At 35.8% G+C, this 24,585-nt stretch overlaps 1 protein-coding gene across 2 annotated transcripts; it reads right to left on the bottom strand.

Moving 5' to 3' along the window:
- Positions 1 to 1,298: 1,298 nt before the first annotated feature.
- ssx2ipa (synovial sarcoma, X breakpoint 2 interacting protein a) lies at positions 1,299 to 24,585 on the bottom strand. 2 transcript variants are annotated; one of them, XM_056470672.1, is made up of 14 exons: positions 24,441 to 24,585; positions 22,394 to 22,552; positions 18,806 to 18,972; positions 15,619 to 15,819; positions 14,629 to 14,739; positions 13,993 to 14,128; positions 12,750 to 12,825; positions 11,333 to 11,513; positions 10,091 to 10,244; positions 6,786 to 6,922; positions 6,181 to 6,351; positions 3,721 to 3,838; positions 2,451 to 2,601; positions 1,299 to 2,065 (listed from the first exon to the last, which is right to left on the bottom strand). In XM_056470672.1, the coding sequence occupies exons 2-14, from the start codon at positions 22,437 to 22,439 to the stop codon at positions 1,954 to 1,956; spliced, it is 1,761 nt and encodes a 586-aa protein (XP_056326647.1). In that variant the 5' UTR covers positions 22,440 to 22,552; positions 24,441 to 24,585; the 3' UTR covers positions 1,299 to 1,953. The 2 variants fall into 2 exon arrangements, with proteins under 2 accessions (XP_056326647.1, XP_056326638.1); XM_056470663.1 differs by having other exon boundaries at positions 6,181 to 6,354; positions 24,441 to 24,584.

Here is a 24,585-nt window from a genome sequence, read left to right as displayed (position 1 = left end):
TCCTCAAGTAAGAGTAAAAAAAATCTGATGAAAAAAATAACTCAAGTAAATAGTTACTGGTTAATTCTCATTACACACACACACACACACACACACACACACACACACACATGTACATATATACATATACACACACTGTTGAAGTCAAAATTATTCACCCTCCTGTAAATTTCTTTTTCAAATATTTCACAAATGACGTTTAAGTTAGTTTTAATAGTTAATATTTGACTGTTTGTCACTGCATCTCAAACGACTAAAACAATATAACTAAAGCCATTGCCACTGTGCTGAGCGAGAGCGCTTCTCTTCTGTTCAACTGAACAGTCGCATTATCAAAGACCAGGGCCGGAGGAAGCTGAACTGGCGCTCTAGGCAAACGACGATCACGCCACCCCTACCCGAAAGGTAAAACGTAAGTGACCGGGGTGGTGGGGAGGGGATGGGGTCTGAGTTGTTTGTTGTCGTGGATGAAAGTGAGGACGGGGGGGAGGGGGTGGTGTTGGTCACCTCTATGGACGCGCTGGCCCTGTCGATGACGTAAGCATGCTCAGGTTGGGTAGGTAAAGAGGCAGTGTGAGTGCAGGCCGATGGGGAGGGGGGACAATCACGCTTCGGCACGGTTTAAGGCAACTGTACCTAGTGTGAGCACATCCTCAGAAGCACAGAATAATGCACTCGCTGCACTCCACTTGCTTAAGCAAATAAAAACTTAAGCTCATAAAAACATTAGTTATAATTCATCTTAAGTGATTTAGGAAACTGCAGGTGCTTCAATTCCTTTAGATTTTACAAGTCAATTATTCAGGAAAAAAGGAGGACATAAAATTAGTTTAGTATTATGTAGAGTAAGCCAAATCACAGCAAGACCAGAAGAATTCATTCATTTTCCTTCGACTTAGTCCCTTTATTTATCAGGGGTCTATTCCAGCATATGTTTTATGCAGCAGATGCATCTCCAGCTGCACCAATACTGGAAAACATCCATACACACTTACACACACACTCATACACTACTAGCAATTTAGTTTACCCTATTCCTCTATAGCGCATGTGTTTGGACTGTGGGGGAAACCGGAGCACACGGAGGAAACCCACACCAACACTGATCAGAACATGCAAACTCCACAACTGACGCAGCTGGGACTTAAACCAGCGACCTTCCTGCTGTGAGGCTAACCACTGAACCACCGAGCCACCAAGACCAGAAACACTCATTAATAAAACAGCATCAAATTTTGGTTTAAGCTTACATTTAGAAACACAAAAAAACAAGCTCTTTATTTATTCATTTATTTATTTATTTTCCAAATCTTACAAACTTTATTGCGTTGATTTAAAGACATCAGTCCTCAAATATGTAAACATTCTAAAAGCATCTCAAGTTACCAAAGACATTCTTGATTTCTCAATAAAAATATTAAACATTCGAGTGAAAATGTGAATGGCAATCTATTCTTAAATCTTGCATCAAGAAATAAGCAATAAACACATAGCAGTACCTCAGTGATCAAAAGTACAAAACTTTAAGCAGCCTAAATATGAAACCTAACCCAACCATATGAATGGCGAATCATCAACATCATTTAAAAGCTATAATGAATGTTGTGCATCTTAAAAAAAGTGCTTAATGGATTAATGTACCATTCACAGCCCACACACTCTTCTGGTCACATTTTAAAATAGACTATTATCATGACTGTTATTCAACACACATTGGCCACTTTACATATTTATTATTGAGAAGTTAAGCGGAGGTAATTAAAATGATTGTCAGCGGGATCAATTTGATCCATCTGTTTGATTCGGCTTTAAATCCCCAAAGGGACGACGGTAAATGAGAATCGGAGGTGAAAAGCATCCTGTGATTGGGATGAATGGAAGACTTGGAGTGTGTGTTTATCCTCTGTAGTGTGTGTGTGTGTGCAGTTTGTTGAGTGTAACACTGGCGTACCGTCAGACGGGGCTGTTTTCATCTCTGACCAGCGAGATCACGCTGCAGTCGCTGGAGGAATTACGCAAACGCGACCTGCTCAACATCTCACCACTCGGACATTTCCCATGACCCCTAGAGGAGACAGAAAACACTTTTAATGTTTGGTTAGGATCATGTGAGGGGGCTGGAGGAGTAGCAGATACGATGATGCTTTGATTTCTTTAGTGGGAGCAGGGGTCCGTTCTTCGTAGCTCTCCTAATCGATCTAAGATGATCCAACAGATCTTTTAATCTTGAGAACTGATCTCTGGCTAATTTGGTTCTTCAAACAAGTTTGCGAATCAGATTAAAATGTCTGGATGAACTGATTTGAGATCGCTGTGTGTGTTGTGAAAGACTGATCTATCAATCCTAGAAATCATGATCAGCAATGCAGTGTTTGGCTAATGACATCATCTTATTAATATTCAACTATTCATGTGAGCAAAGTTACTCATTAAATCACTGACTGGAGTACCTGCTCTCTGGAATGAGGTTGAGTGTGCGGTAGAGGTCGGCAGTGGTGGGCATCTTTACCGGGGCAGCTTTAGGGGTGCAGAAAACGCTGTTGGACAGAGACTTGGTGAACAGCGGAGGAGTCGACTGCAGTTTGGCCTCCGGTTCTGTGCCTACAAAAAATAAATAATAATAAAAAAATACATTTCTGTCCTCATTTTCCCACCCTTTACTTGTCTGAGTTTCTTTTTTTCTGTTGAATACAAAAGAAAATAAAATGAAGAATGTCAAAAACCTGTAACCATTGACTTCTGTAGTATTTGGCTTTCCTGCTACGGAAATCAGTGGCTTCAGGTTTCAGCTCCTTTAAAATATATTAATATTGTAAACTTGTTTCGAATAATGGCCATGTTAATAAAGGCTTTTTAATTTTTTCACCTACTGTTCGAGTGCCTTGGACTTTGATCCATGATTTCGTTGTTTATCCTTATGAATCTCTTATCCAAGTGAACACATGAAGCACTTTTCGTTTGATTTGGGATTTATTTATTCATTTTTTAGGTTTGGAGCAAGTAAAGGTAAAAAATAAATGAAAAAAATACACGAGAGCATTCATTTATTCCAACCCTTTATTCAAAAAGCTCATCCCTGAGCTGTTATAATAATCCTAAAATAAAAAACTAAGTGCTTTTGTCCTGATTTCAATCCAAAATCTTAAATCAAGATACATACTAGACACATGAAATAGCATAAGAAATGAAAGAAATTACATTTTCTCATGCTAATTTTCTTGTCTAGTATTCTTGAATTAAGATTTTTTAGATATTTAGACTGGAAATGGGATAAAATGAGTAAGTAATAAAAGTTATTTTTGCAGTGCTGCTATACATGACTACAGATGGAAAAATGATCCAAAAAAGACGAGCGAATAAAAACTAAACTAAAGCTCAGTTTGGATTTTTCAGTTGCCGCTCTAATAAGAGTTAACAAGCTAACGCTAACTTGTCATGCTTGTCAAAACGGAACAGAAGTAGGATTCTGTAGTGATTTACCCTGCTGTTGAACTCTGCATCGTTGCGTGAGAGAGACCGTATTCACTCCGCGCTGAACTAAAGGTTTTTTTAATAATTAATTGTCCGTGTTATTCGACACAATGAATCAATTATGAAATTCGTTGCCAACTCTTTTAGTGATCGATTTTTTTCGATTTAATCGATTTGTTTTTGCAGCCCGGCTTCATTCCCACAATCCCTCAACTGGCCACACAGTGTCATCTCTTCAGGGATACTCACCGACTGATAATGCACTGTGAGGTTCAGACAACGCTGGACGTTTACGATCTACAAATGGAGTCATGTTCAAAAACTGTGTCTTCAGCCACGCAGCTCGATCCTCCTCAAACACTTTCCTCTAAAGAGAGAAGAAACAGGAATTTAATGATGTTCTGACAACACGCTCGCTTGAGATAACAACAGCTAGACTGAGTGCAACAATAAACTCAAGAGTCTTAAAGGGATAGTACACCTAAAAATGAAACTATTTAATCTCCATCAAGTGCTCCCAAACCTTTACGACATTCTTCCTTCTGTTGAACACAAAAGAAGATATTTTGAAGAATGTTAGAAACCTGTAACCATTGGCTGGAAAAACACATACTATGGAAGTCAATGGCCACAGGTTTTTGAACATTCTTCAAAACTTCTGTGTTCAACAAAAAAAAGGAACTCAAACAAGTTTGTGAAAACTGAACGTCGAGTACATTTTTGGGTGAACTATCGCTGTAATTTTAACATTCATAGTTTAGTTGCTGTTAATGCGCAGGTCATGAGTTTTCCAAAAATATTTTATTTGTTTGTAACGTAGCTGTTGTTTAATGTAGACAGTCTGTTAATTAAAGAGAGACTTGTTAATTAAAGAAGAGCATGATTAATAATGATATTGATTATTCAAGAACCTTAATGGGTTATTTGTTAAAATATTTTGCCTGCTACTGATCTAAAAATCAACATGATCAAATTAACACATTTGCATGATCCCCACCTGCAAAACACGAACACTCCAACACGCCCACAAACACCACTGTTAGTGTGTTTATGAAGAGGTTATTTTGCACTGTAACTGTTCAGTCTTCAGATGTTTTGAACATTAAAAAAAGTGTGATCTTTTTATGTGCAGGCAGTATTGTGTTGATGTTTTCTATGGAGCCAGATCAGTCTCAAAAATAGTACATTTACAAAATATAATTCCTACATGCACAGCACAATACACATTGGCAAAATCCAATTCGTAGATTCAAAATAAAAGATTACACAAATTCAATTTTGTAAAACCAAAACACGATTCGTAAACACGCAAATCCAATTTGTCAATTATCAACACGATTCATAAATGCACATATCCAATGCGTCAATTCAAAACACGATTTGTAAATACACAAATCCATTTCGCCAATTCAAAAATACACAAATCCAATTCGTCAATTCAAAACACGATTCGTAAATACACAAATCCAATTCGTCAATTCAAAACACGATTCATAAATACATAAATCCAATTCGTCAATTCAAAACACGATTTGTAAATACACAAATCCAATTCGTCAATTCAAAACACGATTCATAAATACACAAATCCAATTCGTCAATTCAAAACACGATTCGTAAATACACAAATCCAATTCGTCAATTCAAAACACGATTCGTAAATACACAAATCCAATTCGTCAATTCAAAACACGACTCGTAAATACAATAATCCAATTCGTTAATTCAAAACACGATTCGTAAATACACAAATCCAATTCATCAATTCAAAACACGATTCAAAAATACACAAAAACTCGTCAATTCAAAACACGATTCGTAAATACGCAAATCTAATTCGTCAATTCAAAACACGATTCAAAAATACACAAATAAAACTCGTCAATTCAAAACACGATTCATAAATACACAAATCCAATTCGTAAATTCAAAACACGATTCGTAAATACACAAATCCAATTCGTCAATTCAAAACACGATTCGTAAATACACAAATCCAATTCGTCAATTCAAAACACGACTCGTAAATACACAAATCCAATTCATCAATTCAAAACACGGTTCAAAAATACACAAAATCTCGTCAATTCAAAACACGATTCGTAAATACGCAAATCTAATTCGTCAATTCAAAACACGATTCAAAAATACACAAATAAAACTCGTCAATTCAAAACACGATTCGTAAATACACAAATCCAATTCGTCAATTCAAAACACGATTCGTAAATACACAAATCCAATTCGTCAATTCAAAACACGATTCATAAATACACAAATCCAATTCGTAAATTCAAAACACGGTTCAAAAATACACAAAATCTCGTCAATTCAAAACACAATTCGTAAATACGCAAATCTAATTCGTCAATTCAAAACACGATTCAAAAATACACAAATAAAACTCGTCAATTCAAAAGATGGTTCATAAATACACAAATCCAATTCGTAAGTTCAAAACAATTCAAAATATACACAGATACAACTTATTTGGCAGAAATATTTATGAGTTATACTTGTGAAGTTTTACCAATCGTGTTGTATAATTGGATTTTGTAAACATATGAATTTTAGTTCGTAAATGTACTATTTTTGATCTGGCTCCATAGTTTTCATCATACATCATTGCAAAGCACAAACTCAGAAGTAGAGGAGTTGTTTAAGCAGACCTTGTGTTAACAAATGAAGGAAATTCAGTGTATTGATTACCTCGTGTCCCAAACGAATGGCAGCTTCAGTGAAATTCTTCCTTTCTCGCTCAAAGTTCCTCTTCTGCTCATTGAAGAGTCTCCATTCCTCCTTCAGGCGCTCTTTCTCCTCCAGTGTGTAGCAGTCGTTTAGCAAAGCTGCAGTCTCTTCATCACACGGTGAGCTGATCTGCTGCTGTAAACACACATATCAGCAAGTGATTTAATGAGAATTATTTATATTATTTATTAAATTACCCATTAATCATATTTTATAAACATCTACCCTTACCCCAACCATCACGGTAATGTAAAAACAGTCATTTTACAGAGTTTTAGTCATATTTTCTTTATTAAATTCCTTCATTTTCCTTTGGCTTAGTCCCTTTATTCATCAGGGATCTGCACTGTGTACTTGTACTACAACGTATGGTACTGTTAAATATCATTAAATAAAAAGGAAAAAATAAAATAACTGTTGTAACCATATTAAAAGTTATGCATTTTAAAATAAAAGCTCAATAAAGAAAACATAGCCTGAATTTATCTAGACAACTTTAACAACGAATGCAAAGCTGGAAGCTGGGGCGCCTCTGCTTTATATCAGTGTTAGTGTGTGATATTGACCTGTAGGAGCTGCTGCTGCATGTGAATGAACTCTTTACACTGCTGAAGCTCCAGTCTCATCCGCTGCAGCTCTTCCTCCTGATCCTTCCTGGACATCAGCTCCTCTGCCTCACGCTCCTGAGACGCCACCAGGGATGCTGCAACACACACACACACACATGCAAAACAGCATTTCAAAAAGTCTTAGTTTCAGGGTCAAAAGCAACTACAAGACCTGGAATCACGTTTTAGACCAGAGGTATCCAAACTAGGGCCAACTAGGGCCCATACTAACCTTTGATCTGGCCCACAATCCCATTTGAGAAAAGAGGAAGAGTGATGGGAAGGGAGCTGGGGTGAATATCTTTGATAATTTAAAGCAATGTTTTGTAGTTATTTTTTGGTAGCCGGGCTACCAGCTAGTTCTATCAAACCTCTTCAGCTGCTTCAGAACGCAGCAGCACGAGTGGTCTTTGATGAACCCAAAAGAGCACATGTCACTCCGCTACTCACCCGTTTGCACTGGCTGCCAGTTGCTGCCCGCATCAAGTTTAAAGCTCTGATGTTTGCTTACAAAGTGACCTCTGGCTCTGCTCCTTCTTATCTGCTCTCACTTCTGCAGATTTATGTGCCCTTTAGAAACTTGCAATCTGTGAATGAACGTCGCCTCGTTGTTCCATCCCAAAGAGGGAAGAAATCACTTTCCCGAACTCTCACATTCAATCTGCCCAGTTGGTGGAATGAACTCCCTAACTACATCAGAACAGCAGAGTCACTTGCTGTCTTCAAGAAACGACTAAAAACGCAACTGTTTAGTCTCCACTTTCCTTCCTAATCTGCAACTGCCTCTCTTGCTATACCACTAACTGTGCCCTCTCTCCAAAAAAAATAAATAAATAAAATAAATAAATAAATTAATTAATTTTTACTAATGCTAACACACCTGAAACTTGTCTACAGCACTTGTTCACTGCTGCTCTTATAGTTGTGTAAATTGGTTCCTTGTCCTCATTTGTAAGTCGCTTTGGATAAAAGCGTCTGCTAAATGACTAAATGTAAATGTAAATGTAAATATTAGGAAATTACTGGAAGATGGATTAATTACATGGTAAGATTAATGAAATACAATTTGGTGTGTTTACCTTTGGCCCACAGCCCTCAATCAAGTTTGGTTTTTGGCCCTTCATAAAAAAGGTTTGGGCACCTCTGCTTAAGATTATATCAAAGGTTTACCCTGTTCTATAACACAGGCATGCACGCACACACATATATGATCAATATTTGACAATACAAAAAATGCAGTAAATCTGAATACAAACTTTCCATTGAAGTTCAACCCTTTTTTTTTTTTTTATTGAAACTTGTGACTGGTTTTGTAGTTCAGGGCCACATTAGCTCCGCAGACTGAAAGCTTCACGGTAATTTAATTCGGTTTCATTTATTTAAAGTTAATTTTGGTGGCTGGTAAAACATTTCTGACTACACGAGCATTCACACAATAAATGAAACCCAATCAAATTAGATTTTATATACAGTTGAAGTCACAATTATTCGCCCTCCTGTCAATTTTTTTTCCTCTTACAAATATTTCCCAAAAGATGTTTAACAGAGCAAGGAACTCTTTTACAGTATTTCCTATAATATTTCTTCTGGAGAAAGTCTCATTTGTTTTATTTTGGCTACAATAAAACCTAATTAACCTAGTTAAGCCTTTAAATGTCACTTTAAGCGGAATACTAGTGTCTTAAAGGACACCTAGGTTAGCCCTTTTTTCAGATTTAATATAAGTGTTTTGCGTCTCCAGAATGTTTCTGTAAAGTTTCAGCTCAAACACCCATCAGACTTTTTATTATAACTTTTATTAAATTCCTATTTATACATTTTTGCACTGGGTGGCGGTTTTGGTGTACTGCTCCTTTAAGGCTAGTCCTCCCCGCCCACCGTTTCTACGTGCCTTTCTGCGTGCCTTAATCTCCTCTCTCGGCAGCGTCAGACAACAGACAGACATAAAGAAAGCAGATCTCATGTAGTGTTTGTGAGAAATACTACAGTAAGAACTTTACCAATGAGTATTTATTGTGCAGTTGCATCGCAGGGTCACACAAAGTTCACCCGCGCGCACACACCGCAGCAGACACACACGGACACACACACACAGACAGAGCGCCCGTTTAGCTTTGCACTCTTTTTGCACGCATACGTGTCAGGATACAGGTTAATCCTCACTGCTGTATGGATATCTGTTATGTTAATGTACAAAATAAACCTGAATTAACGTCCACAAACCGGGACTGAAGCGTCTTCCTTTATAATTGCTCTGACACGCTGCTGTGCTGAGGAAGTAAAGCTAAGCTAAATCGCTGTAATTCATTACACACATGGTCTGTTTTACAACATTTTAAACATGTGAAACTCACTCTTGATCACATTTGATGATAATTGATGATCCTAGCGAACAGAACAGACCTTTTATTCCCGGCTGCTTTGTGCACGTCAGGTCTTGTTTATATGATTATACACGTGACTACCGGAACATGTTAATACCTGCAGCTGTCAATCAATTCAGTGGGCGGGGGGACCGCTCTCCTACGTAAAGTTGCGGTCGATCTGAAAACCGCTCCAATTGGTCCACCGTTTTTATGTTGCTAAATTGAAAAAAAAAAGGACTGGATGTGCTTATATCACCCCAATATGACGGTCTATACACCATACATGCACATATGTCTGTCCAAACAGCTTGAAAAGTAGATTTTTCACCATAGGTGCCCTTTAAAGAATATCTAGTCAAATATTATGTGCTGTAATCAAAATCAGAAGAGCTTTATTGCCAGCTATGTTCACACATATGAGGAATTTGTGTTCGTGACAGAGCTTCTACAGTGCAAAAGGATTACAGAGACAGGACAAAAAACAGATAATAAATATATTTTAAAAATAGAAGTAAGCAGTGAGTGCAAATTAACAAATTGACAAGTGTATGTACGTGTTTATTACTATATACAACGTTATATGAGCAGCTGTTATGTGCAAATTGGCATGTAAAGTGTGTTGTTAAATAAGTGTATATGTGTATAAAAAGCATGTGATCATGCAAAGAAAAGAAATCAGTTATTAGAAAGGAGTTATTAAAACTATTATTTTTACTATCATCTTTCCTTTAAACAGAAATTAGCCCAAAAAATATTCAGAAGGGCTAATAATTCTGACTTCAACTGTACCTCTGGAAGTCAATAATAGTAGGAAAGCTGAAACTATCTTAAAGTACTCATGTACAGCGGTATTTAGCATGTGTCTGATGAATCCGATGTGTAAATATGCTGCTGTACCCTGGCTGTCGAGTCTCTCCATGTGGCTCTTGAGTTTCCTCCACTGCAGGCGGATGCTGTTGGTGAGCTGCTCGCGGGCCTGTTCACAGGACTGCTCCAGAGTCTCTCTGCTGGATTCACCAGCTTCCTCCTCCTCCTCACACTCAGAGCCAGCCTGATAATAAAAAGACTACTTGACATCAATCCACATCCATCAGATATTCACTCACACTGCAAAAAAAATGCCTTTCTTACTTAGAGTTCTTGTCTTGTTTCTAGTTCAATTATCTAAAAATGATCAACCCTCGTGTGCTGTATGTTTTCATCAGCTCTAGGGTGATTTAAAATCTTAATTTGACCACAACTTTCTCTGTGGTTCAACCAATAGGATGATTTTTGGTGACAAATCTGATTTGGACACATATTTTGGGAAAATGGTTTGAAAGTTGTCAAAAAGTTGTCTCTGGGCAAATTGACTCCCCTTTCATTATGTTGGGGGCTGTTTTTGCCCCATTGACTTCCATTGTAATCACATTTATTGATTGCTAAGCCATGACAGCATATAATCAGGCATTCTTGATTGTTGGGAAGAGGTACAATTAGCCTATCTAAGCCTAGCACAGGCCTATCGAAAGGGTTAATGGTTAAAGGGTTAATGTCAAATGATGATCAACACTAAAAATGACACATTTTACCTCTACAAACTAAATCACATCACTTTATTGATACACATGAGGGAATTTATTTGGTAAAATGTTTCCATTATAGTTTATGCAATTTTTTTCTTATAGAAATAAAAAGTTTATCCTACTCAGTTGTGTGCGTACATTTATTTTATGCGCACTTTTTCAATATTTCCCAAATGATGTTTAATAGATTCAGGAATTTTTCACAGTATTTCCTATAATATTTTTTCTTCTGGAGAAAGTCTTATTTGTTTTATTTCGGCTAGAATAAAAGCAATTCTTAATTTTTTAAAGCCATTTTAAGGTCAATATTATTAGCCCCCCTAAGCAATATTTGTTTTGGATTATCTCCAGAACAAACCACTGCTATACAATGACTTGCCTAATTACCCTAACTTTACCCTAATTACCCTAGTTAAGCCTTTAAATGTCACTTTAAGCTGAATACTAGTATCATGATGAATATCTGGTCAAATATTATTTACTGTCATCATGGCAAAGATAAAACTAATATTATTATTGTTATATTATATTAATAATATTAAAACTATTGTGTTTAGAAATGTGAGACTCAGACCTGTTCCAGGCTGTCGTCTGCAGGCTCTGCTTTAATGCAGACTTTCTTTGGACTCAGAATGGCGATCATGTCCTTCTTCATGTGCTGCAACACTTTCTTCAGCTCCGAGTTCTCCAGCATCAGAGATCTCTGCCGCGCCTCGTAATCGCTCAGCAGAGCCTTGTACATCTCACCCTCGTGTCTAAAACCACACAACAGCGGATCATTCCCATTTATTCACTCACACTATTTACATTCAATTTTAATCAAAATTAACCATTTGGTTTGTCCATATCTTTAACCCAATGTTGGGTTAATATGACTAAATAGAAACTGCAATAATAAAACAATAATCATAGTAGATATAAATAATACTATTTGTAGTATAAATAAATACTATTTAGCTTTTCATAGTTCATCAAATAATAATAATAAAAAAATAAATAATAATAATAAATATTATAAATAAGAAAATAATAATAATAAATAAGAAAATATTAATAATAATAAGAAAATATTATTAATAATAATAATAATAATAATAATAATAATAATAATAATAATTATTATTATTATTATTATTATTATTGTTATTATTATTATAAATAAGAAAAAAATAATAATAATAATAATTCAAAATCGGCCCATGCGAAATCTGTGCACAGAAATCCACCTATTTTTTTTTTATCTCACCATTGAGTTTATTTATCTACTTGTATATATATTTATCAAGCTTATAGTTTAATTTCAGTAGTCATAAAGTCATATTTTTTGTCTTTTCGAAGATATATTATATGAGAGACTTGCTTTGTTTTGAAAAACAAGTGGTTGTAATTGGGTTCGCATTGTAAACCTTAAAAATATATATATTTTTTTTATTTAATGTTATGCATATAAGTTAGTATATGCATAAATACACAGATTTTGTTACAAAATTCTGCACAGAAATAGCAAAAAAAAGTTTGCAGACTCCGTCTGGCTCTAGTTATTAGCCAATAACTATGAAATTAACATCAGCTAAGATTAATAAATGCTTTTGTAGTTAAATCAACTGATGTTAAGAAATGAAACCTTAAGAAGATAGTTTACTCGTACACTGATTTGATTCTGTAAATTGCAGATGTGAAAATAATAAATACATTGATAAAAATGAAACCTTAAAGTACAGAGTTAACAAACAAAAGAATCTGCAATGCTATAATACAGATTAATATGTAAAAATGTTATTGTATTAAAATCTACTGATGATGACGACAACCAATGCCAACTCAACAATCTGATTAGTATTAAAAGCACTAATACTTTAAATAATCAATAATTATTCACTGTGATTTGAGCATATTATATTAAAATAGTGCATGCTCATTATCACGATATATTGAATATCAGAATAATGTCTAGTTTATAAAATTTTTTTAAAATGCCAATATGAGGTTACCTAGCCTCCATCTTGCCCGTCTTCCAGAGTCCTCTCTTGCCATCTGACCGTCCCACATAGTTTGACACTTCAATGGCTGAACACGAGGACAGAGAAGACAGAAGAAAAAAAATGAATAATTGTCACTCACTTACAGTTGAAGTCAGAATTATTAGCCCAACTTTTATTTATTTTTTTAATATTTCCCAAATGATGTTTAACAGAGACATTTTCACAGTATGTCTGATAATATTTTTTCTTCTGGAGAAAGTCTTATTGGTTTTATTTCGGCTAGAATAAAAGCAGTTTCCTAATTTTTTAAAAGCCATTTTAAGGTCAAAATTATTAGCCTCTTTAAGCTATTTTTTTTTGATAGTCTACAAAACAAACAACTATTATACAATAACATGCCTAATTACTCTAACCTGCCTAGTTAACCTAATGAACCTAGTTAAGCCTTTAAATGTCACTTTAAGCTGTATAGAAGTGTCTTGAAGAATATCTAGTGTAATATTATTTTCTGTCATCATGACAAAGAGAAAATAAATCAGTTATTAGAGATGAGTTATTAAAACTATTATGATTAGAAATGTGCTGAAAGAATCTTCTCTCCATTAAACAGAAATAAACAAGGGGATAATTCAGGGGGGCTAATAATTCTGACTTCAACTGTCTATTTCTCAAACATGAGACTATTGTTTTCTTCAAAAATTGTGTTTTCAACATTTTTACTGCCTATTTATCAACAATACACTGTAAAAAATGCAGGGTTCCACACAATTGCTTCAAGCTGCCCCGACAAAAATCAAATAAGTTAAGTTTAAGTGGATTTAACATAACGTAATTAAGTTGTCCCCAAAACAACTCAAGAATTGTGCTAATTCAGCTCATTTTAAATAAGTAGTTTGAAAAAGCAAGTGTATATCTTAGCAGAAAGCTGTATGGTGTTCTCCAAAAAAAAAAAAAAAAAAAAAAAGCTTGAATAAAACCTGCTGCAATTATTTTTTATCATCGCTATTCTTCAGTATCATTTAAGATATTTATGAAAAAACCCTGTCACATATTTTATTCCCACTGAGAAAGGAATAGTGTAGAAAAGTCTGTTTTGTGTCTCCTAAGAATGTAAAATAAAGATATATCAAGTATTTATTTAACGAGTGCGGATCATGACCTTCTGAAAGATATTTTAATTCCCCCACAAAAGCATACTGTATAACATCAACATCTCAGAAACACATTAAACGCATAGAAAGGGTTTCCTCACAGAGTTTCTTGTCCCGTTTGTCCACGAGCAGCTGGTTGAGGCGCTCCTTCAGTTTGGTGAGCTCTCTCTCTTTACGCTTCAGGTCATGATTGTACTGTGTGGCACGGCTGGAGATGATGCTCTGCAGTTTCTGTACCTGCAGTATAGTTATTTATCAATTAAAATCAATCAATCAGCCACTTCAATAAATTCAGCACCTAACTTCAACCAAAGGTCTACCTTAAGCGCTTCACAACAAAAAGCAACACACTAAAACAATTAAAAAGGGGAGAGGGGAGACACTGTGAATTACCAAACATCAAAAGCTTTTCTAAATGAATAGGTTTTAGTCTGGCCTTAAACAGCGCCACATTATTGATAGTGGATGGGGAGAGCATTACACTGTTTTATTACATTTACTGTAGCTGTAATGAGACATTCACACCAGAATGTGCAAGTAAATCATGCTAAATTCGCAAAAGTCTTAACAACAAGTCAACAACAAAACATTTCCAATTGTTAAAAAAAAACTATTGATTTGGTTTGTCCTTTTACCAACAGAAGTGCAGTTATAATGCCTGTATATGAGCACATAAAGTGACGACGGATGCAGTTATAATGCCTGCACACGAGCACAAAGCGGGGATGTTTTTTTACCTCCTCTTTCTCAGACTTCAGGCAGTTCTGCAAGGTTTTGATCTTGAGCTGCAGCTGTCGCTCGCCCTCGTGCAGGCCTGAGTTCTCTCTCCTGGTGTGCTCCAGCTGATCCTGACACACAGTTACATTATATTAGGAGGAGTGACTGAAAAACTACGATAACATGCAGCTCTCACAAATCTGCACATTTTAGTAACATTTTCTAGCAATTACAATAAAAATACTGTCATAATTTGCAATACATTAAAAACATTTACTCATTAATTGATTGAAAATGAATATATAAAATATTTTACATAATAATACAAATATGTTCCAGATTTTTCATTAAAAGGTTGCTTATTTCCATGACTTTTACAGGCCTGGAAATCATCTTTGCCTGGTATTTAAAAAATTTAAATCTATCAAAAATTAAATGTAATAAAGTATATAAATAAATAGAAAAATATATAAATAAAATAAAAATACAAAATTTAAATAAAATAAATTACATTGAAATATATATTATTATTAATTATAAATATAAAATAAACTAAATTAAATTAATTAATGTTTTAATTTAATCTGCTTAATTTTTTTATTCTTTTTAAATTAATTTATATATTTCTATTATTATTTTATTATTTATTATTAATTTTATTCAGCTAATTAAATAATGAAGGTTTTTCTTTTTCGTATTCTTTTTATTTAATTTATTTAGATATTTTCTACCAATTATTCCATTACTATTCTATTAATTAATTAATTAATTAATTAATTAATTTTCTACTATTATTCTATTAATTAATTTATTTTAATAAATTTGTTTAATTTAGTTAATTAAAATAAATTTATTAATAAAACCAAAAAAAATAATAAAATATAAAATAATAAAAAATGAATACAAATAAAATACAATATAATAAAATAAAAAGCAGATAAAATTTAAATGACAGATAGATACAGACAGACAAACAGTTTTTTGTCAGGAGTTATGCAGAATTGTGGTACTTTGAGTCTGCAGTTGTTGTTCTGCAGATGCTCGAGGTCACTGCAGTTCTTCATCTGCTGAGTCTCCAGCTCCTGCAGGCCACGCTGAGCTCTCCTCTGCAGCTGCAGCACTTCATACAGCAGATTTAATACCGGCACGGCGCTCACACTGCCTGATTTACACTCCACACTCACTGCAGACAAGCCCAGTGAACACACCTCCTGTGGAGAACCAGGAGAAAACAATGAGCTTTCCTTTTACAGCTGAATTACAAAAGAGCTGCAATATGTTCATGTCAAACATCGCTAAATTCAAATGTTCAGAACGAGTTAAGAGTGGGATGCTCTTTGTGATATCTTTGAAGAAAGACTATCAGTAAACTCAAAGCAGAAGGACAAGGAAAATTTTCCCAAAAGGAGGAAATCTCATTCAGGCATTCCTCATGTTCAAACTCTACAGAAGAACCATACGCTAACAGCTAATAAATTAGCCTCATTCCAGACAGGTTTCAGAAACTGCCACACCTACAGGGCGTCTACCTTAGTGTCAAGTGAACCTATGAAAGGGAACAGAAACCCTGAGGACTAAAGGTTTACGGAGACACCACACACACCTTTTGTCTGAAAAACCTGTTTTCAAATTGCGGATGGGGAGAAAATGCAACCTCCACACAGAAATCCCAACTGACCCAGCCAGGGCTCGAACCAGCGACCTTCTTGCTGTGAGGTGATCGTGCTACCCACTGCGCCATTGTGCTGCCCCAATCACGGTTATTTTGGGCAATATTGTTATCAGAATTATTTATGAGAGGGCCATATGACGGACGTACGGGCAGATGGATACTTGAATGGATGGACAGATGATTACATGGATGGATGGATGGATACTTGGATGGCCAAATGGATACTTGAACAGCCACACGTTTTGATGGATAGATACTTGGACGGATGGACGGACAGATGGATACTTGGATGGATGGATGGATACTTGGAGGGATGCACGGATGGATACTTGGATGGACAAATGGATACTTGGACAGACACGGACAGATGGATACATGGATGGATGCACGGATGGATACCTGGAGGGACGCATGGATGGATATTTGGCCAGACGCACGGATGGATACTTGGATGGATAGACAGATGGATGGATACATGGACAGACGGATGGAGGGATGGACTGATGATCAGCAGATGGATACTTGAATGGACGGATGGATACTTAGACAGACGGATGGATACTTGGACGGACAGATGAGTACTTGGGAAGGACGTACGGATGGATTTCTGGACAGACGCACTCATGAATACTTGGACGGATGGATACTTGGACGGACGGATGGACACTTGGACGAATGGACGGAAGGATGGATACTTGGATGGACAAATGGATACTTGGACAGACACACGTTCTGATGGATGGATACTTGGACGGATGGACAGACAGATGGATACTTGGATGGATGGATGGATGGATGGATACTTGGATGGCCAAATGGATACTTGAACAGCCACACGTTCTGATGGATAGATACTTGGACGGATGGACAGACAGATGGATACTTGGATGGATGGATGGATGGATGGATGGATGGATACTTAGAGGGATGCACGGATGGATACTTGGATGGACAAATGGATACTTGGACAGACACGGACATATGGATACTTGGATGGATGCACGGATGGATACCTGGAGGGACGCATGGATGGATATTTGGCCAGACGCACGGATGGATACTTGGATGAATAGACAGATGGATGGATACATGGACAGACGGATGGAGGGATACTAGGATGGATGGATGGACTGATGATCAGCAGATGGATACTTGAATGGACGGATGGATACTTAGACAGACGGATGGATACTTGGACGTACAGATGAGTACTTGGAAAGGACGTACGGATGGATTTCTGGACAGACGCACTCATGAATACTTGGACGGATGGATACTTGGACGGACGGATGGACACTTGGACGAATGGACGGAAGGATGGATACTTGGATGGACAAATGGATACTTGGACAGACACACGTTCTGATGGATGGATACTTGGATGGATGGACGGACAGATGGATACTTGGATGGATGAATACTTGGAGGAATGCACGGATGGATACTTGGATGGATGGACAGATGGATGGATAATTGGACAGACTGACGGAGGGATACTTGGATGGATGGATGGATGGATATTTGAATGGATGGATGGATGATCAGACAGATGGATACTTGGACAGAGAGATGGATGGATACTTGGATGGACGGTTAAGTACTTAGGAAGGACGTACGGATGGATTTCTGGATGGACACACTCATGAAAACTTGGACGGATGGATCCCTTGGACGGACTGATGGGACACATGGACGGACAGATGAATGGATGGATGGATGGATGGATACTTGGACGAATGGACGGAAGCATGGATACTTGGACAGAAGGACAGACGCATGTATACTTGGACGGACGGATGGATACCTGGACAAATGCACAGACGGACAGATGAATACTTGCACAGATGGACGGATGGAGACTTGGACGGACAGACAGACGGATGGATACTTGGACGGCCTGATGGAAGGATGGACAGATACTTGGATGGAAGGATGGATTGATTTATATGTAAATAAGGTTGCTATTACACCTACTCATTTCAGAGATCATGAAATTTTATGATTCCCAACATCAGCAGAACAGGCAAGTAAAAACTAACCAAAAACAAACAAACAAAAGCCCTCAAAATGACTGAAAATGACAAAAATAAAGGTAAATAAAATATAGAAATAAAACGTTTAGGCTCTTATCAAAGCTATAAAAAAGTCCTTCAGTCAGTGAGTGATTTCTCCCTGTCTTTTGCCATTTGATTAATAATAAGTACAGTCGGCAGCAAGAATATGGCGCACTGTCACTTTAAGAGCCACACAAATCCAATTTACTGTTACACATGCATTTTGATTCTCAACTCTATGTTCATTTATTACACAACAACAAGGATTTATGCGAGACATTTTTGCATATATTTTGAGCACATTTTCTTTTCCGTGTGTTTAATGCCAAACTTAAACCATGATCCACTCCGTTTCACCAAAAGATGCCTTGGAGAAAACCAAATAAGCGCATCTTAACCATCTTCAGATAATTGTAACAGTTGAAATGTTGACATGTCTAGCATGTTAGCTGCAACACATTATAGATGCACCTGATTGATGTATGCGACACACTGCGATATGTTCTCCTCTGTGCAGAAGGCACTCAACACACTGTAGGTGCTTTTGGGCAGAGCCATGGTGGAGTGCAGTGAATGCTGGGAGTTTAGCCTGGAGGGAGACATGCTGATCCCAGAAATACTGGAAAGCTCTTTGGTGTCTGAACAGAAGACAAAAGAAAAAGGCAGAGTGTGTTATTAAAGCCTGCTGAAACACGACATGCCGATCATGACTGCCTTAACATGAGGCAAAAGGAGTAACCTGTGATGCATTCAAACCTCAGGAGGAACCAAATGAGACAAATTAGTTTTTAGGCCTGGCAGTTAAACAGGCACTAGACTGATATTCTAATATAATGGATGCCCTCACTTTCACTCGACAGTACTTGAAGGTTGGTATGTTCGTATGGAGCCAGATCAGTCTCAAAAATAAAACATTTATGTATAAAATTCATACATGCACAGCACAATTCACATCTACAAAATCCAACTTGTTTCCCAGTGTTGGGTTACGGCTAGAAGGGCATCCACTGCGTATAACATATGCTGGATAAGTTGGCGGTTCATTCTTCTGTGGCGATCCCTGATTAATAAAAGACACTAAGCTGAAGGAAAATGAACGAATGAATGAAATTTGTATATTCAAAATTCTTAAATGCAACACACAATTTGTGAATTCACATGTAAAAATCACAAATGTGTGTAAATTTATATTTATTCAGTTTTATTATTATGATTTAATAATAGATTTAATCATATTTAAACTGAATAATAATATTCAGTTTAAATATTATTATGATTTAATAATAGATAATATATTTAATAATATTTAATAATAGATTTAATCATATTTAAACTGAATAATAATATTCAGTTTAAATATTATTATGATTTAACAATAGATAATATATTTAATAATAGATTTAATCATATTTAAACTGAATAATAATATTCAGTTTAAATATTATTATAATTTAATAATAGAGAATATATTTAATAATATTTAATAATAGATTTAATAATATGTAAACTGAATAATAATATTCAGTTTACATATTATACTGATTTAATATAGATCATATATTTAATAATATTAATAATAGATTAATCATATTTAAACTGAATAATAATATTCAGTTTAAATATTATTATGATTTAATAATAGATAATATATTTAATAATATTTAATAATAGATTTAATCATATTTAAACTGAATAATAATATTCAGTTTAAATATTATAATGATTTAATAATAGGAATATTAAAATGTTCATATGATTTATTTACTGTACAGTTTGTAAAGTAAGATTTTCTGTCTTTTAGTAGATATATTATACAAGAGACTTGCTTTGATTATCAAACAAGTAGATCTAATTGAATTTGCTTTGTAAACATTACATAAAATGTTTAAAATGTCTTATTTTTGATTTCATATATTTGGTTTTTAGTTATGATACTCCTAAAAATCATAAATCTGCAGATTATTTACAAAATTTTCAGCAGAAATAGCAAAAAATGTCTGCAGATTCTGTCTGGAACTACTCATGGGCTGCAAGATGGTCAAGAGTGGAAGAGGAAACGGATTAAAAATGAGGAGAAATTCACAATAATTAATAACTATAATTACTGCAGTCAGTAAACAGAACAGGGACAACTTAAAATAACATGTTACCTTTGTTTTTAAGAACCTTAAAGCTATTTTTGTCCATGCAACAACAGTTAATTTAAATTTTTTTGTTAATTTAAACATTTCTCCAAATATACTGACAAATTTATTGAAAACCGATTCATAAATATGACTCAAAATTCCTCTTCTGTACTTAATAGTAAATGTAACAGCATACACTGATGATGAAGGATGTGAGAATTGAGTAAATAACTAAACTTTTCTCCATCCAACAGATTTCAGACACATTAAAGAGCCCATATTATGGGTTTTTGAAAATGCCCTTCCATGTAGTGTGTACCACAGCTCTAAGTGAAGTGAAATATCCAGCTAAGGCTTAAATCTGTAAGTGTACAGTGTTTAAAACTATTGATTCATCTATAAAAGAGTCGACTCATAGTGCTTCAAACGAGTGGTCTTGATAACGAGTCATTAGGTGTTTCGCGATGACGCAGCCACGAAACACAAGCCTCGCCAGTAGTTATGGCGCGCAAACCAGGGAGATTTGAAACCTGCGGCCCCGCCCACTAACACAGAAAAAACACTAGACCACACACACAGACGCTGCCGGTCGAATGAAGTCACGCTGTGCTCAGATGGATAATATTGACAGTCTCTACCCAAAGATGAAACAGTGAAGAGTCAGTGGTTGAGGTTTATTCACTAGTGTAAGTAAGTGCGATTAAAATTGTTGCCTCGTTTAACTTGCAAATTATGTATTTATTGTGTTTTGTTACTTGTTAACCTGGTACAGTACACGCGGTTACTCTTTATATTCTCTTATCGCATGTAAGCCACGTTAAAAAACGCGACGCGTGCCGCTTTGTTTACGGATTTAACGTTAAATGCTTTTGTGAGCTCGCGTTCCACTGCCGTTTGTCGTTGCTATGGCGATCGTAAGCTAGGAGACTCGCGTCGCTTTCCCTAGTTCTGAGGAGCGTTGTGTGTGTGAGAGAGAGAGAGAGAGACTCGCGTCGCTTTCCCTAGTTTTTCTGAGGGAGAGGGAGAGAGAGGGAGAGGGAGAGGGAGAGGGAGAGGGAGAGGGGAGAGGGAGAGAGAGAGAGAGAGAGAGAGAGAGAGAGAGAGAGAGAGAGAGAGAGAGAGAGAGAGAGAGAGAGACTCACGTCGCTTCCCCCAGTTCTTCTGAGGAGGGTTGTGTGTGTGTGTGTGTGTGTGTGTGTGTGAAAAAAGCCTTACACTATGAAGCGCGTGTGCACTGTGACTACTTTTATATTGTTGATTACCAGCTGGGCATTTCACTCTGTCTCGTGCTGAAGCCTGTCACTGTCGACCATTCGCAGCAGGCTGTCATCGGTCCAATCAGCACAGATTAGCTTCGCGCTGAGGAGGGGGTTGGGAACAAATGATTCGCTGAACGATTCATATGGGAGTCGCTGGGATAATTAGGTAAAAATAAATGCAGATTATAAGACCATCAAAGTGTTGTTTGACCTTGCATGCATATTAGACTGTTGTTGGAGACCCTTACAACCTACATATGACCCTATTTCATGTATAATATGGGCTCTTTAAACACATTACAAACACATTAAACTCTGCTTTAATTAGCTTAATCTCTTAACAAGATCAAGCCAATTGTGACAATGCTCACACCAGAATATTTAACATACAGTTACAAAAACTAAAGCACACATATTTTTCAGACCTGGACTATTTTTTGGATCTTTTCTAAACCCTTTGACCTGTGCCTGCTGTATATAATAACTTTTGTTATGACACTGACAATTCATATGCTGTTATTTGATTTCTGTTTTTAATCTAACATGAACTGGATTTTGTATACTCTGATTGCTACTTAATGCTGAATATTCCTTTTGTTAATTGTGCTGATTGTAAAACAATAAATAAATAAGATAATAATTAAAATGCTCACACGAGTCCCAGACATACTCACCAAGAGATGGATCTGGCATCATTGCAGGACTCCACCAATCTCCCATGTCAACATTCAACTTGGATGGGATTTCCGGGGCGTCCTGCTCATCTGAGCGAGATGTAAAGCTGGACAGGAGTAAGCGGGGCAGAGGTAGAGACCAGCACTTGGCCAACACTCCTGAAACAGAAGAGTCGGCATGCTGGATTACACAGCAGAAGGCCTCAGAAGCCGGATTAAACATGGAAAAACCAATGTGGATTATCAGTGGGTGACGGAGGGGGTGGAGTCAATGAGCAGAGCAGGAAAAAGACAGCACAGCAAGAATGAGCTGTATATACACCATATAGCTGGACAGGCAGGTGAATAGAGATTTTTTTTTTTTTCATTTCAAAATATTTAATTAAAAAATAAATATAAACAAAAATATAAATACAGTAAATATATAAATAAATAATATATACATAAAGTATGTATGTTTCCCAGAGAAGGGTTGTGGCTGGAAGGGTATCCGCTGCGTAAAAACATGCTGGATAAGTTGGCGGTTCATTCCGCTGTGGCAACCCCGATTAATAAAGGGACTAAGCCGAAAAGAAAATGAATGAATAAATAAGTGAGTTAGTATTTATGTATGTATATATGTATGTGTACATATACATATATATATATATATATATATATATATATATATATATATATATATATATATATATATATATATATATATATATATATATATATAGATATATATGAGCAATTCCATGCAAATGTTAACCTTGCCATGCAAAAAAATCTAAGTGTATTTTACGCTTGTATTTTACAGTGCTTTAAAAATACTTAAAAATGTCTCTGTCAGTGTTTTCAAACAAATATATTTAATTTACCAAAGTCACACAAGTGCCAATTTCACATCCGTCACATCCATAACAGAAAGAGGTCACATTCATAGCCAAGCTTTTTCCTCATAAATGCAAAAATGTAAAATAAAATTAATTTAAATCAATCATGTTTGTTCTATAGTGCCATTTTTGTGAAAACTTTTCTTCATGGCAAGGTTGACATTATTTGCACGGATATATATATATATATATATAGATAGATATATATATATATATATATATATAATATATATATATTCTATCTATATATATATATATATATATATATATATATATATATATATATATATATATGCACGGAAATAGATATTATGGATATATTAATCAAACTTTATTTATATAGCACCTTATGACAACCTTGAGGCTGCCCAAAGTGCTTTACAGTATTTAAAACAAAATTAAACATTAAAATACATAAGACTGTGTCAATAAAACAGCATTTTAACATTTTAACCTTTAAAAACAAACAACATTAAAAACAAACTGCATTAAAAACAAACAACCGTAGTTTCAAATCAATTCTGAATTTAACAGGGAGCCAGTGAAGATGAAGATATAGAGAGAGAGAGAGAGAGAGAGAGAGAGAGAGAGAGAGAGAGAGAGAGAGAGAGAGAGAGAGAGGGAGAGAGAGAGAGAGAGAGAGAGAGAGAGAGAGAGAGAGAGAGAGAGAGAGAGAGAGAGAGAGAGAGAGAGAGAGACGTTATCATTGTAAACAGTATAGGGCCTTAGTTGTCACTGCTCAAAAATGAACGTGTGAATATAAAACCAACTTTACCTCAATATTAAACAGAGCTAGTGTTGTTTTGAAGTAATACTGACATGTGAATTCAGATCGAATATTCGAAGTACCATGGTAAACAATTTAGGGAGCATGTCACAAGTTGTCACTGAACGGATGTGCGAATATAAAACCAACTTTAACGTTACTTCAATCCAAAACACACTCCTTTAATTACAATATTTTTTATTTACGTTCCACACACGTTTGTTTATATAGTTTAAATAAAAACGGAATAGGTCATGGATTGTCATCTACCTAAACAGCATTTGTATGTGTCTATTTGAACTCAGACATGTCGTCTAAGTAGGCAGCATACGATATTAGAGACACAAACCGAGTTTCAAGTTTAGCACCACAGCTAAAATAACACACACACAGGTTGACTTACATTAGCCGCCGATCCTCGGATCCAAACACCGTCAGACGGCCATATGCTGTCGGACTGTTTATCGGACAGATTAGTGAGTGTGTGTTTAAGTGTGTGTGTGTGTGTGTGTGAAGTCTGCAGTTTCGTACACCTGCCCTCAAGCGCT

Source organism: Danio aesculapii, chromosome 2 (genome assembly GCF_903798145.1).
Source record: "Danio aesculapii chromosome 2, fDanAes4.1, whole genome shotgun sequence".
NCBI classification, from domain to species: domain Eukaryota; kingdom Metazoa; phylum Chordata; class Actinopteri; order Cypriniformes; family Danionidae; genus Danio; species Danio aesculapii.
Note: the sequence above shows the minus strand (reverse complement) of the source record. Positions and strands in the feature narration are given on the sequence as shown.

What these genes read in the sequence shown, in the direction of transcription:
- ssx2ipa (XM_056470663.1), bottom strand. Translation starts at nt 22,439, where the DNA reads ATGGGAGATTGGTGGAGTCCTGCAATGATGCCAGATCCATCTCTTG. An exon ending in GGAGAGACTCGACAGCCAGG is followed by an intron (nt 6,923 to 10,090) that starts GTACAGCAGCAT and finishes TGTGTGTTGCAG; the next exon opens with CATCCCTGGTGGCGTCTCAG. An exon ending in AACCTCATTCCAGAGAGCAG is followed by an intron (nt 2,066 to 2,450) that starts GTACTCCAGTCA and finishes TGTCTCCTCTAG; the next exon opens with GGGTCATGGGAAATGTCCGA.